Genomic DNA, 14,968 nt, shown 5'->3' with positions numbered 1-14,968 from the left:
ACCTCACAGCTCCCCTCCCTGTCCCCTGTGCAGCCTCCTTGCTCCTATTCCCTCCAGTTAGTTCATCTCTAAACCCTTCACAGGGCAGTCTGCCCCACTCCCTTCTTCCCATCTGACCTCGTCTGAGATGATGTCCTCACATCACTCAGCCTTTCAGTCCAGTGCTTTTCCTGCTTTATGAATCCAACCATGTGGCTACATGGTATTTGACAGGCAGGCACAAGCTTCCTGTAGCCATGTTCCGAGGGGCTCAGAAGCCAAGCTCAGCAGAACCCTAATCTTGAGCTGACAAAAGGAGAGGACTCCCTTCATCTAGGCCCATCTAATGTCTGTTGAATGTAGCAGTACAGCTTCACTTGGCTCAAAGCCAAGGCTTGTTGCCATCTGTATTCAAAAGGCAACACAGATATATCTCAAGTGATACAGTGTGCCCTGCCTTTCCCAGTTTCCTCTTCAGTTTCCTCTTCCCATTTTGCAGCTTGTGTGGTTGGTAGCTGTGCAACAAGCACTGCAAGTGGCACTCTGGAAGGCCTGACCATGTGAATTTTCAATGCTTCCAGCAACCAAATCTGGAGGACTCAGTGAGAGGAGGCCTGCAAAAAGCAAGAAGCTGTTCCTTACCTTGAGAGACAACAGAGTTTGGAGACCAATGCAAAACTCCAGCATTTCATCATCTAAGAAGAGAGAAGAGACTGATCAGGCTCAAAACTATGGATACTGCCCCTCTAAAGAAAGTATCCTTCTCCTACAAGAAGTGGAATATGAGAGCATCTGGTTCATTAAGTTATACAGTTAAGAACTTTTTAGTATAAAGTTTATCACAAATATCAATGAAAATGATGAATTAAACATGCAAACATTAACAAGAAGGTGGTAACAGTGACAAAACCAAAAATCAACACTCTTCTACCACTGACTGATGAGCCATTAGAGGAGTAACTTAGACATAGCCCTGTAAAGGGTCAAAATGGACTTTCTAACTGATAAGAGGGAACTACCATTAATGTAAGTATTAAAGAATATTTGAGGAGGCTTGTGGGATTGTTTGAAACTCATTATGAGATATCAGAAAAGGCTTTCTGGTTCATGTAAAACATGCTATGGGATGTTTAGTGGAAGGGCCAAGGGCAGGAGATGGTAGGAATCAGGGTGAATCAGGGAGGAACAAGAGTGGGAAAATGGGGAGAGGGATGCAGTGATATGGGGGCGAGTCATATGTAAGCAGGCCATCGGTCAGTTCACCTGTCTGACTGAGCCCTGCCCCTGGTGACTGCAATCTATCCTATCTTCTTATTAAATACCCTCTTTTTTTTTTGTATAACTATCCTGTGTGCGAGTGCTGCAAGTCTAAGTACCAGCAAGTGGAGAAGAGGCCGCAAGTCGAAGGGCCAATAGGTCTAGGTGTCAGCAACTGAGGGACTGGCATGCAAGAGAGGTTTATGTGCCAGTAAGTGAAGGGACCCCAGACCATACGGCTAATAGGTCTGTGTCAGCAACTGCAAGAAAGGGATGCAGCTCACAGGGCCAATGGGTCCAGCAACTAGAGACACCAGTGTGTAAGAGAGGTCTGGGTGTAGTCCTAAGCTGGGGAAAACAAGGGAGCCTTGAGGAAAATAGGAAGGCTTATAGCCTGGTAACTATGGAAGGGAGCATAGGCCTGGATGCAAGCAACTGGGAGAACTGCGATGTGTGCTGGAAGGTCTGAATTCCAGCAACTGGAGAAGGGACTATGGGTCACAGGGCCTGTAGAGCTAGGTGTAAGCAATTGGAGAGACTATCATGCAGGAGAGTTCAGGGTACCAGCTGTAACCAGGGTCACAGCGCCCAGAATTTTATAAGCCAGCAACTGGAGAGGACAAGGCATATGTATGAGAGGTCTAGAAGCCACTAGCTAGAAAGACTTGGGTGTGTTTGTATTTCGCCAGTTAATTTAATCTTGTATGCATGTATGTTTATTTTTGTAATTTGATAGCACACTTAAAGCTGGTCTTGTCAGTGAGTAGGAAGAGGTCTTTGTGGCATCTGGAAAGACTCAAGGTCTGAGTTAGTGACTGGGTAAGGGGCCTAGGGCCCAGACACAGATACAAAACAGAATCTGTGCTGATATTCAAAAAGTCTGGGAATATAAGTCTGCTTGTGAATCTAGAGACTTGAGGGTGTATGAGTTTCTATTAGTGACCTTCCATCCTGATCAGCCAGAGAGGAGGACCAGGACCGGGCTATCTGTACTGATATTTATGTGAGGCTGTTTACATTTATGTGAGTGTTGTTAAAGACAACACTCTATCTATGGTAGTGTGTGGCTGGCCTTGTCTGTGTCCTCTTTGTGCCTCTCTGGAATATATTATCAGCATTGTTACTGTCCAAACCTATAAATGAGAACATGCATTGGACTAGGATGGAGAAAACTTCTGGGTGTTCAATTGTATCCATCCAGTGGCAAGGAAGGAATAATCCCCAAGTCCTAGAGTATGCGAGATTTTGCAGCCTCCAGTAACATTATTAACACCCCCATGGGTTTTAGATGCCCTGTAACCTGGTTTAAGTGTTTAAGCCCTGTAACCACTGGCCTAATATATATATACATATGTATATCACAGAATCATAGAATCATAGAGTGGCTTGGGTTGGAAAGGACCTTAATCATCATGTAGTTCCAACCCCCCTGCCATAGGCAGGGATGCCACCCACTAGATCAGGTTTCCCAGGGCTTCATCCAATCTGGTCTTGAACACCTCCAGGGATGAGGCGTCCACAGCTTCTCTGGGCAACCTGTTCCAGTGGCTCACCACCCTCTGAGTGAAGAATTTCCTCCTAACCTCTAATCTAAATCTCCCCTCTTTTAGTTTAAAACCACTTCCCCTTGTCCCATCATTGTCTATCTGAGCAAAAAGTTGTTCTCCATCTTTTTTATAAAACTCCTTTAAGTATTGTAAAGCTGCAGTGAGGTCTCCCTGGGAGCCTTCTCTTCTCCAGGCTGAACATCCCCAGCTCTCTCAGCCTTTCTTCATAGCAGAGGTGCTCCAGGCCTCTGATCATCTTCTTGTCCTTCCTGTGGACCCTTTCCAACAGGTCCACATCCTTCTTGTGCTGGGGGCCCCAAAACTGGATGCAGTACTCCAGGTGGGGCCTCACAAAGGCAGAGCAGAGGGGGACAATCACCTCCCTCGACCTGCTGGCCACTCCTCTGTTGATGCAGCCCAGGATGCAGTTGGCCTTCTGGACTGCAAGCGCGCACTGCTGGCTCATGTTGAGCCTTCCATCTACCAGAACCTCCAAGTCCTTCTCTGTAGGGCTGCTCTCAATATGTTCTTCTCCCAGTCTGTATTCCTGCCTGGGATTGTGCTGACCCAGGTGCAGCACCGTGCACTTGGACTTGTTGAACCTCATTAGGTTCACGTGGGCCCACTTCTCAAGCTTGTCCAAGTCTATTCCGATGACATCTCTTCCTTCTTTGGTATCAACCACACTGCTCAGCTTGGTGTCATCTCTGAACTTGCTGAAGGTGCACTTGACCCCCTTGTCTATGTCATTGATAAAGATATTGAGCAGTACTGGTCCCAGGACAGATTCCTGAGGAACACCACTAGTCACTGGCCTCCACCTGGACATAGAGCCATTGACCACAACTCTGGGTGTGGCCTTCAAACCAATTGCTTACCCACTGAGTTGTCCACCCATCAAGTCATATCTCTCCAATTTGGATATGAGAATGTCATGTGGGACCGTGTCAAAAGCCTTACAAAAGTCCAGGTAAATGACATCGGTCAGTCTTCCCTTGTCAACTGATGTAGTCACTCTGTATATGCAGTCACGCTATATATGTATATAAATATAGTTTATTTATAACCACATAATCTAGAACACTTTTGTGTGCAGGGAGATGTAAGGCACAGATACAGCAATTTTGCTTTTTGCACGCAGACATTTCCACATCCAAGCAAAGTGGGTAGTTACTATGGGGTTAAATTCACCTGTGCTGGACTAATACAAAGTCTCCATGAAGGGCTAGAACAAGAAGGGGTGAAACCAGGGAAGAAGACTGAGCTGGGGTGTGGAAATGGAGGAATGACTAGGAATGAATAGATGACCAAGCAACAAGTGGAAAGAATGGACATGAAAGGAGATAGGGAGCAAGGAAAGATGAATAGTACTCATTGAAGATGAGGAGACAGACAAAGGCGACAGGAAAAAGCTGAGGAGACCAATGGAAAAAAGAATGGGTGGGTGTGTGTGTGTGAAGGCTTTCTGCTGTTTTCTGGATGTGTTCCAGTGGCTACTGATGGGACCTTTTCTCCTACAGCTCCTGCCTTCAAAGGGTCCTGCGTCAGGACAGCATGGGAGACTCAGCACACTGGGGCTACTCTGGTTCTTCCAGGATGTTCTCTGCAGAGCACCTGCCTCAGAGACAGATGAGTACATAGACAAACACTCTGAGGTACAAGCTGTATCCTCTGCCAGTTTCTCTGATAATTTCATCCAGCCAAGGGCACAAGTGCCCATTCAGACAGAGAACAAAGGGCGCCAGAGAACTAATCAAGCAGTCTGGATAATTTATGAAAGGTCCATTTTAGAGAGCTAAAATAAATGGATAATTTTCCACAGCCTGGGTTAATACCAAAGAGCACCAAATTTCTTCCCACTTTCAACATCAGACTCTTCCCTGTACTCTTTGGTTACAATGAGGATATACACAGCAAACAGAATCAGATAAAAGAATATCCTGAGCTGGAAGGGACTCACAAACATAATGAGCTTAGTCAGCAATGGAGGTTACCACGTCACCAACCTTCTACCACCTTACCCTTTTCCTAGAGATTCATTTAAATACCCTTGGCAGAGCAACAAGGACACAGGAAAACTGGGGGAGAGAGAGCAGGGGCTGGCACTCTCACCTACAACCAGTGCTGAACACAGCACTTTCTCGTGGCCAAATTGCAATTCCATATGTTCTACTCGGCCGACAACGTTGTGGATGGGAAGAGAAAGGTCTCCACAGTCCTTGACAGACACTTCTTCCAGCCTGTGGGACACAAGAGGAGTTATTGCTGCAACTGGAGAAAAAGGAGAAACAGGACTTCTCACTGATAGCAGTGCTTGGTCTCACTGGGAACAAGCCCATGAGAGGAGGAATCTTTCATACAGCATGTCTGTACACAGATTCTAAAAAAAAAGGTCATAATGCACTACCCACTTGGGTTCCTCACCCAAGAACCCAAGACTCATCCAAGGAACCCAAGACTGATATTAGCTGGTCAGCTTTACCATGCAGTGCACACAGACAGAATGACACAGCTCCTCCTTCTAGTCTGGGGTCTACACACAACTTTGTGAGTGCTCCTAATGCCTTGCCCTATAGTCCATCTTCTGCATTTTCTCCTAAACAACTATGTGCACATGTATTGGGTTTACTTGGCAAGAGTTTGGTAGTGGGGGAGTTGCAGGGGGGGCCTCTGTGAGAAGAGTCCAGAAGCTGCCCCATGTTAGATAAGAGCCAGTTTCAGCTGGCTCCAAAGGGACCTGCTGCTGGCCAGAGTGAGCCAGTGAGACACACTGGTTGCACCTCTGTGAGAGCAGATTTAAGAAAGGGAAAAAAAACTGCTATACACCAGCAGCTGGGAGAGAGGAGTGAGAACCAGCCCTGCAGACCCCAAGGTCAGTTCAGAAGGAGGTCAGGAGGTGCTCCAGGCAGGCAGCAGCAGTTCCCCTGCGGCCTGTGGAGAGGCCCCTGGTGGAGCAGGCTGTCCCCCTGCAGCCCATGGGTCCCACATGGAGCAGATCTCCACGCTGCAGCCCGTGGAGGAGCCCCCGGTGGAGCAGGTGGATGTGGCCTGGAGGAGGCTGCGGCCCATGGAGAGCCCCCGCAGGAGCAGGCCCCAGGCCGGAGCTGCAGCCCGTGGAGAGGAGCCCACGCAGGAGCAGGGGGTCTGGGGGGAGCTGCCGCCCGTGGGGGACCCGTGCTGGAGCAGTTTGCTCCTGGGGGATGGACCCCGTGGTGCGGAGCCGTGTGGGAGCAGTTCTTGAAGAGCTGCTGCCTGTGGGCAGCCCCCGTAGGATCAGTTTGGGAAGGACGGCATCCCGTGGGAGGGACCCCACGTGGAGCAGGGGCAGAGAGTGACCGTGAAGGAGCGGCGGACGAAGCGTTAGGGATTGACCGCAGCCCCCATTCCCCATTCCTCTGCACTGCTCTTGGGGAAGGGACGGGGACATAGAAGAGGGTGGATGTGGGAAAGGTGTTTTTAGTTTGCTTTTAATTTCTCACTGCTTTATCCTGTTAGCAATAGGTAATAGATTACATTAATCTCCCTATGCCGAGGTTTTTTTGCACATGACAACAATTGTTGAGTGACCTCCCTGTCCTTATCTCAACCCTTGAGCCCTTTCCATTGTATTTTCTCCCCCTCTTCTTCTGAGAGGGAGTGAGAATGGTAGTGGTGAAGTTCAGCTGCCCACATGGGTAAAACCACCACAACATGCAAAGCTGCTAGTAATTATCATTATAGGATTGGGCATCAAGAGTACCCTAAGTCCTTGTCATAGGTTTGTGTGATTTTTTTGTTTGTTTTTTTTTGTGTTTGTTTTTTAGCCATCCCTCCTTTTCTAGTGTGCAAAGACTTACCCCAACTGATATAAACATCTCTTGGAGATGAGATTTGGCAGACATCCAGTATTTACAATGGCTTTCAATACCTGACCTTGGCACTAGAAAAAAACATAAAACCGGATAATTACTACAGGCTCAAAGTAGACATACACACTCTTTCAACAGTGTGAAAATCCCTTAGACTCTCCTTAGCAGCACAGCCAAAGCTGTGGTGTTTAGGCAGTAGTCAGAATGCAGGAGACACATCCAAGGCAATGACAGTCTCCATGTTGCTCTGCAAACATCTGCCCAGACTCTTAACTGTTATTAGCAACTTTAACTTAGTGGTATTCCAGTCAAAAGATACATAATTATTATTTTGTTCAGAAAACATGCATGGATTTTATTAGCAGAGCAATAGTTGATATGATGAAAGCTTCTAAAGAAACACAACCATGTGGTATATCCTTTGCAGGTTTCCTCTCTCCATTTCTTCTGGTGTCACAGGGCACAATGTTCTAGGGCTAAATGTCTGCTCTCAGTTGAGTATTTTGGGACTCCATCTTCCAGAAGAAGTCCATAGGAGAATCAGAAGCATCCAGACAAATATCCCTGAATTTAAGGCAGTTCACAGGATAATTGGCCCACCCATGATTCCTGAATTCAAGAAACAATCTAATCAAGAGGTGTCTATTTTGTATGAGACTTAAGTTCCTAGACAGCTCTTTAAGAAAACATGACACAAGCACTTGTCCTGGTTTTGGCTGAGATAGAGTTAATTTTCTTCATAGTAGCTGGTATGTGTTTTGTTTTGGATTTAGGTGCTTACACTAAGTGAAGGACTTTAGTTTCTCTTACTGCCCTGCCAGCAAGAAGGCTGTGGGTACACAAGAAACTGGGACAGGACAGGAGAGCTGCCCCAAACTGGCTGAAGGGATATCCCATACCATATGACATCATGCTGAACAATAAAAATTGGGAGGGTTGGCCAGGGATAGGGGCCACTGCTCAGGGATGGGATGGGCATTGGTAGGTGGGTGGTGAGCAATTGCATTGTGCACCATTTAAAAATATATATATATATATATTATTAATGTTTTCCCTTCGTTTTCTGTCCTATTAAACTGTCTTTATCTCAACCTATGAGCTTTACCTTTTTTTTTTCTTGATTCTTTCCCCCATCCCACTTGGAGGTGAGGAGTGAATGAACAGCTGTGTGGTGCTTAGCTGCCTGCCAGGTTAAACCACAGCAGCACTACAGCTTTAATATTCACAGCTAAATGTGATCTACGATCAGGAGAGACTGAATGCCATGTGGCAAAGTTGTGACTGCATGATCTTGCTGGAACAATCCCCAGTGCCTTGTCCACTTCCCAACTGCAGTTGAAAGAGAACAGGAAATGTGGTTACTATCTAATTTCTGTCCCCTCTGCAAGGAGGTCCTAAATGACAGGCCAGAGATGCTGAATTAACAGCAGCTTTCATATATGGTAGAGGTCTGAAAAAATAGTGTGTTGGCAAATACATTAATAAGGGTTATATTCAGAGGGGGAAAAAAAGAAAAAAGGAGGAAAAGGACTTGGTAAAGGAACTGGAAAAGATGGAGTAATTGACACCTGCAAAATATGTCTTCACCTACTTATAGTGCCTAACCATACATGTTCTTAATGGCTTAGTTCTTCAAGGCTCTGTCTTCTTTTACCAATACTAAAAAAATGAAATAGCATCTCCCTCTTGGGAGGCTTATTATCCTACTGCTGTTGTTAATGTTTTTCCTGTGATTCCTTCTCTTCCAGCCACTGTGGCACTCAGTGCCATGAGCCACTCAGAAGCAGCAACACGCTTGCCACAGTTCCCCCACCCTTACGCTCACTCCTGAAAACAACTTAAATACTTTAAGTGGATCAGTATGACTATCAGAGATTCACAGCACATCATCAATAGGGTCAAGGAAACCATCTAAATTTCCTGATTTCTTAACTTAATATGTTTATGATTATTACATGGGTTAATCATCAGCAAGAGCTACATCCAGTATTTCCGAGGTTTTATTCTCAACAGTGTTCTGTTTGTGAGTCATTACAAAGAGAAAGGAGAAATCACCTCCTGTGAGAGATACTGGAATGCTGCAAACACACAATGCCATTAGTAGCTTGAGTGCTAGTTGCACTCAAGGAAACCTCAAAGATTACATGCTGGAAACTTCAAAACTGTTTTGCCTTGGAGCTCTTCCTGTATCTAAATACCTAGACACATCTGTAGTACAACAGCATAGAGAATTTCATCATCCTGAACATTCAGATACACCTCATTCTTAGAAGGGTCATTTAGCTGAGAAATTCATCACTCTGGTAACTGCAAGACCACTGGAGCTAGAGATCTCAAGCTCTTTTGTTTTATAGAGTTCACCAAGAATCATGTCAGACTCATATATGTACTTACAAAGTGTATTTAAAAAATGCTGGTGGTTTTAGGAGGATGAGCATTTGCCATGTGTGGTCTCATCCAGGAACAAGGAGGGCAGTACTCGGCTGTATATACACAGACACATATTTTCAACAGCTCCTAGTTCTGTTATTATACTTTCTCTTTTTTTAATGTAAAAAGCATGTCTTATTCATAAGGTATTATTTCCAGTTGGTTAACAAACCCATTTGGCTGCAAACATTTAGGACTCCTTACAACACACAAGTAAGGCAAGTAATGCTAAATACTTAGCAAAGCGAAACCATAACAGATCTCAAAAACTTCTGGCTGCCAGCACTGTGCCTTCTCCATTATACACCCTTCCCACAGTCTGAGCCATCTCAGCCATACTGTCAGAAACATTCAATTCAAGGGTGTTCTTTGGCACATGATATGGAAATTGCCAGAGATCTACAAAGTCATACTTTGGAAGAACTCAGATGACCTCATACCAGCTGGAAGATTCATGAAACAGAATCAGAGCACAGAAAACCCAACCCCCAGAAGCTCTCCCTGCAGTTCTTTGCACATTCACACAGGAATATTCTTTCCAGCTCCTTCACAAATGAGCAGTCCTATTGCACTCCTGAGCAGCTTAAACTGCTGTCCCATGGTAATACATATCACACATGATATAGCTAGTAGGAGACACAGACGAGCTGATGCCTGTTCCCAGAACACACCACATTCTATTGCCCTTTGTTATGAACATGCCTCCTGCCTCTTGGCACAAATATGCTTTATGTAAGTGGAGGAGCATGCTAGAGCCTCACAGAAGGGGACCAGCTCCAAAGAACTCTATTTAGAAACTACTGACTTTGCCAATACTTCTGCTTGCTTAAGAAAAAAATAAAATAAAAATACCCATCACGGCTCCAGGCTGTCTGGCAGGTTGAGTTTAAACAAGCTGGACTAAGAGTTGTGCCTGCCCATAGAGATCCCCAAGGCCAACTGAAAATATCCCACCTCACCTCATGACAGCACCTGTTTGTGGCGAAAGTAATATTACAAACCTCAGGCATTTAGAGAGAGATCAGTCTGGAAATGGACTGGACCCAGAGGACAAAATGTATCCTCTTCTGTCTACTTTTAGAGCTCTATAATGTCTGTGCTGCCTGACCCTCACGGACACACCAGCCCAGCCTGGAAGGATTGTGGCTGGATTAAGGAGAGACACAGAATAAAGCATAAACTACAGATGCTAAGATACTTCTGTCTCCTTGCTCTGTCCTGTGCCTCCTCATTATCTGAATGGGCATATTAGTCATGAGCGTGAGGTCAGGCATGCTACTGCATCTGTCCAGACTACAGCCTGCCAACAGTGTCCAGCTGAATCAGTGCTTTCTCATTAACAGACATGGATTCCACTGAGGAGTTGACCATTCCTGTTGCTCACAGAGACCAACTCTACATGGCTCAGCTACAGAAAAGGCATTTTATCAGCTCTTCCAAAACAGAAAACCCAGAGTATGAGCAGCAATTTCTAAGGAATCTGGGAGCAGGCAGAACTGAGATGGATGAGCTGTTATCATTGCTGTGATAATAAACCTGAACTGTATCTCTAGGCAGGCTCCTGTGTTTTGTTCCAAAGCAGGCTGGGAAAGCTGCAAGATAAAAACTTGCTAGGATATAACAGGACAGTGATTACTCTGTAGAAAAGAACAATTCAGACCCTCCCATTTGGTGGCGAGCAGCCCTGCAGATATCAGCTCCAGCAGCCTCACAAAAGCTATCCACCTTCCTATTACACCACTAATCATTTACTCAGAGAACTCACCCAGAGACTGAGGAGAATTCTTGGCCCAGTGTACCAGAAATGCGGTGCAGACTAGGTAAGGAGTACACAATGAAGTCATGAGCGCTGTAAGCTTGCTTGGACTAAGAGGACTTTTCATCACATTGCTCACTCACTCTCATCTCTGCCCCAGAGCTTTTAGTCTGTTACTACCAGTTTCCATTAGTCTTTATTTAAAGGTCAACTATGTAGATTTCCAAGAAAGAAAGAGGGAGAAGAATCAGTAAGGATCATCATTTATAAACAGCTTTGTTTTCTGAAATAATGTCAGCTCTGAGGTCAAGAATCTGCTTTTAGCAACTAAGATTGATTAATCCCCAGGTTGCTTCACATGGAGGAAAAGCAGCCTAGGGAAGCAGTGGAATCTTTCAGCATCTATTTCCAAGTCAACAAGACACAAGCTCCACCATAAAAATAACAGCTTGTTTTTACTGTGCAGATGGCACTCATGTGACAAGCTTTCCAAACTGCTTTTCAAAAACTGCCATAAACTGGGTATTCTGCTAAAGTACCGTGTGAGTAACTTACCTAAGTAAATAGAAGGTGAGCGACTCTGCAATACAACTATTACAGACTGTGATCTGTGATCTTTGGAAGTGCAAAAGGCCTTAGGCACAGGGAAACTACAACTTGTTGGAGTGAAAACACTCAGTATTGGGTTTACTTGGCAAGGGTTTAGTAGCAGGGGGGTGCTGTGGGGGGGGGGCCTCTGTGAGAACAGTCCAGGGCAGAAAAAGAGAAGGGCAGAAAAAGAGACGGTACTTGTGCAAATGGTGGTGAGTTCAGGGAGAGTTAAGTGAAGTATTAGACCTATTTCCTTAACTGATATGTATTAACCTACCTCCATAAAGAAACATGTAATGTGTATGACAGCACAGGTACAGTCCATTAGAATCACAAAAGAGGAACGATTAGTGGATTCTGACCATATTGCCATTGGTATGTGATACCCATGCCTATGCCTGGCTGTCCTTGTTTGAGATACATGCCTGACAAAAACACCATTTATCACTGATGTTCCTCTTAATGAGCAGTATAGAGTGTTGACTAAATTAAAAGAAACACTTTCATTTGTTCAAAAAAGACACTAGCTACTTGGAGAAGTTGTACTGAGTGCCATTCATCCTACTCCAAGTATGTTAACCTAGCTACCCCAGGGTCTAAACCCTAGGGTAAGCAATCATTTTCTGCAACAGTAAAGGTTGGAAAACAAACTAGGCAATGATTTTGCATGGTTCTGAGACCATGAGACCTGAGACCTGAAATCTGAACATGTCAGAAAGCATCAGGATGTGTTCATAAGATAATTAATTGCGCCAGCTGAACTTTTAAAGGTGTATATGCTTTTGCTGAAAGTCTACCATGTGATAATTTTTTTCGTACGGAGTACTGAAAAAGAGCTGTAAAATGGATTTTTATAGCAGGTCAGTGTTCTGTATATCTTTGGCGAGTCTCATATCTGCACGCCATGCAGCATTAAAACCCACTTTTATGAGACACAGCTTTTGGACACGCTTTTTTATCTGTAGGGGCCATGGAAGTGTGTGTTCTGCTGTATTGGTGGATATAAGAAGAAAAGGGAGACAAAAACACTGCTTCCATTGACAAATCCAACAGTGCTAATTTAGAATACTGTTAGTCACTTTCTTAGAAGCTCCTTTGACACCTGTGAGGATCTGACCAGACTGGATCCAGTCCGTGTAAATCATTTAAGGGCACCTGTCTTAGAGTGATAAGGAGACATTCCTTGTTTCTGTATGCAGTTATACAACACTTCATATCACAGGAAAGCTGACCACCAAACAAGGAGATGTGAAGAAGTTATTTTCTCTTATCTTCAAATATGGACAATTAGAATGCATGTGGTAGAAATGCTTTCCTGTGTCTGCTGGAAGAACAAGATCTGAACTCTAGGAGAGACCATGTGGGAAATCAGCTTCAGCTGGCTTTGCTATTAATAACCTGGAATGGCCCTTGGGAGTGGGAACTCAGTGAGCATTTGCCATCACTATGAAATCAGCAGCACCGTGTTGTTGCCTTACCTGGCACTGTATTAGCAGGGCTGAGGTCTCTTTTGTCCTGTCCTCTCCCTTTTCCATCTTTTCATCCCGGTCTTTTGCCAGTGGAGATTGAACCCATGCAGACCGAACCCTGGTCTCGCCCCGCAGCTTGTTCAGATTGCCTTCCATGAGGCGCCGCTGGACCACACTATGCGGCTGCTGTCTCCATCACAAAGAAAGAGAAATCCCAGCTAAGTATAGTGCTAAGGACTAGGACGTTTGCTAGCCCAGGAAAGCAGATTGCAAATGTTTGGCCCACCTGATTGTCCTGATTCATGACAGGATTATCCCAAGAAATATTCTTTAAATCCCAAACTTTTTTCTGCAGCCCCTGTGATGATTTTAAAGTATTGGACTGTCTGTGACAGGCAGGTCTCTGGGATGTAATTGTTGGAGGAGAAGAACGTCTGGTGTATGCTTTCCCCACATATATCTGTTCCTTCAGCTGAACATGCACTCTGCATGCTCATACCTGTGCAGGTATGCAAATACACTACCTGGTGTGTGTATGCTGACATCCAGCCAGACACATTCACACCTTCTAATGGTGGGGAAAGGAGGATGACAGCATGTGTGTGATGTACCTGTGATAAGAAGGCAGGATTCCAGAAACTTTAGGCGTACAAGCATTTATTCATAGTGAAACAGGATTTTTTCACTGCGTAGGAAAATAAAACTAGCCTCTAATGTTCTTTGGAGTCTCTCTGCTTCCTTCCATCACAAGTGATATTATTTTGATTCCTTTCCTAGTTGGGAGAGCATCTATTAAGCCCTATGTTGTTCATAGCTACAGGGAGTGCCACCAACCAGATCAACAGCTGAGGATCTGCTTTATTCCTATCTCTTGTAGAAGTAGCTGTTTCACCTTCCTCTCTTCTGGGTTGAAAAAGGGGCAATGCATGAAAAGGGAAGAAAAATGGTGAAAACCTTTCTGGTCTGACATTGCATACACACACAGGCAAGTGTTGCTCTGGAAAGAACTTTCCCTTTGATGCTCTAATTTTTCCCAATATTAATCCAATGCCTCCAGTCCCTGCAACACAGGGAATAAACAACGGGCAGCATCAATGAATCATACCTGTTGGAGCTAGTTTTGGTCCATTCTCCATGTACTAGGACCCTCTCTGTTCTCTCAGAGCAACTGAGCAGAAATGTGAAGAAAGACAATGAATCTAAAGGGGCTAATAATATGCTATAGCATAATCAGTTGCTTTTATTGTTTGAAAAAGAAAAAAAGGAAGGAAGGAAGGAGGGAAGGAAGGAGGGAAGAAAAAGAAAGAAAAGGAAGAGAGAAAGAGAAAGAAAGAGAGAGAGAGAGAGAGAAAGAAAGAAAGAAAGGAAGAAAGAAAGAAAAAGAGAGAAAAAGAAAGAAAGAGAAAAAGAAAGAAAAAGAAATATAGATCAGCTCTCAGATGGTGCAGCAGTTTGATGTAGGAGTTTATCAATGTGCAGACAAAACATCTGAGTAAGACCAGACCTACCAATGGGCTGGGCTGTTGTAACCCTGCACGGTGTGTATGCTTCAGACTAGCTTTACACTTGGTCAGAGTGATGAGGCCATGGAAGTGTATAAATTGCAACTTGAACTGCACACTGATTCATCAGCTTTGTCCAGTGGTTGGAGCAGCTGTTAGAGGCTCTTTGGTCACGCTCAACATGACTCTTTGCAAGGTGCTGAATCCCTTGTGCTTCTGTTTCTCCACCACCCAAGGGGCAAGAGTCAGATCATTCACATTCTGCTTGAGAATGTAATAGTTGAAAAACTGAAGCAAAAATATCCCTCTATTCCTCTTCCTGGTCTTTTCCCAGCCCACTGCACAGGTCCACAGCACATCTGGCTGGTGACCTGCACTCCTTAAATACTCTGAGCACAGTGCCAGCTGGGCTGCCAACTAATGTCTGGGCCATGGGAAAAGGGCAGGGAACCACCAGCAGGTCTATAAATTTCCATACTCCCTCCTCTGTTTCCTCTCACATTCTGGCATGTGAATGACCTTCCCCTTTCCCTGCAACCTTTCCCACAGAAAAAGCAGGCCCTTTGCAGCTGATCTCTCTGTCCCTTTC

The 14,968-nt window shown here is 44.9% G+C and overlaps 1 protein-coding gene across 5 annotated transcripts in view; it reads right to left on the bottom strand.

Moving 5' to 3' along the window:
- NRIP2 (nuclear receptor interacting protein 2) overlaps positions 1 to 14,968 on the bottom strand; it is a 30,824-nt gene that overhangs the window by 10,850 nt on the left and 5,006 nt on the right. For 2 of the 5 annotated variants that reach the window (XM_040574638.1, XM_040574647.1), the window contains 4 exons: positions 12,887 to 13,063; positions 6,620 to 6,702; positions 4,896 to 5,023; positions 622 to 674 (listed from right to left, as the gene is read on the bottom strand). In XM_040574638.1, the coding sequence (XP_040430572.1) occupies positions 622 to 674; positions 4,896 to 5,023; positions 6,620 to 6,702; positions 12,887 to 13,063 (441 nt within the window). Of the gene's footprint in view, positions 1 to 621; positions 675 to 973; positions 977 to 4,789; positions 5,024 to 6,619; positions 6,703 to 12,886; positions 13,064 to 14,968 lie in introns of all 5 variants that reach the window. The other 3 variants (XM_040574664.1, XM_040574673.1, XM_040574655.1) reach the window with 2 other exon arrangements.

This window comes from Cygnus olor, chromosome 1 (assembly GCF_009769625.2).
Source record: "Cygnus olor isolate bCygOlo1 chromosome 1, bCygOlo1.pri.v2, whole genome shotgun sequence".
In the NCBI taxonomy this organism is placed as follows: domain Eukaryota; kingdom Metazoa; phylum Chordata; class Aves; order Anseriformes; family Anatidae; genus Cygnus; species Cygnus olor.
Note: the sequence above shows the minus strand (reverse complement) of the source record. Positions and strands in the feature narration are given on the sequence as shown.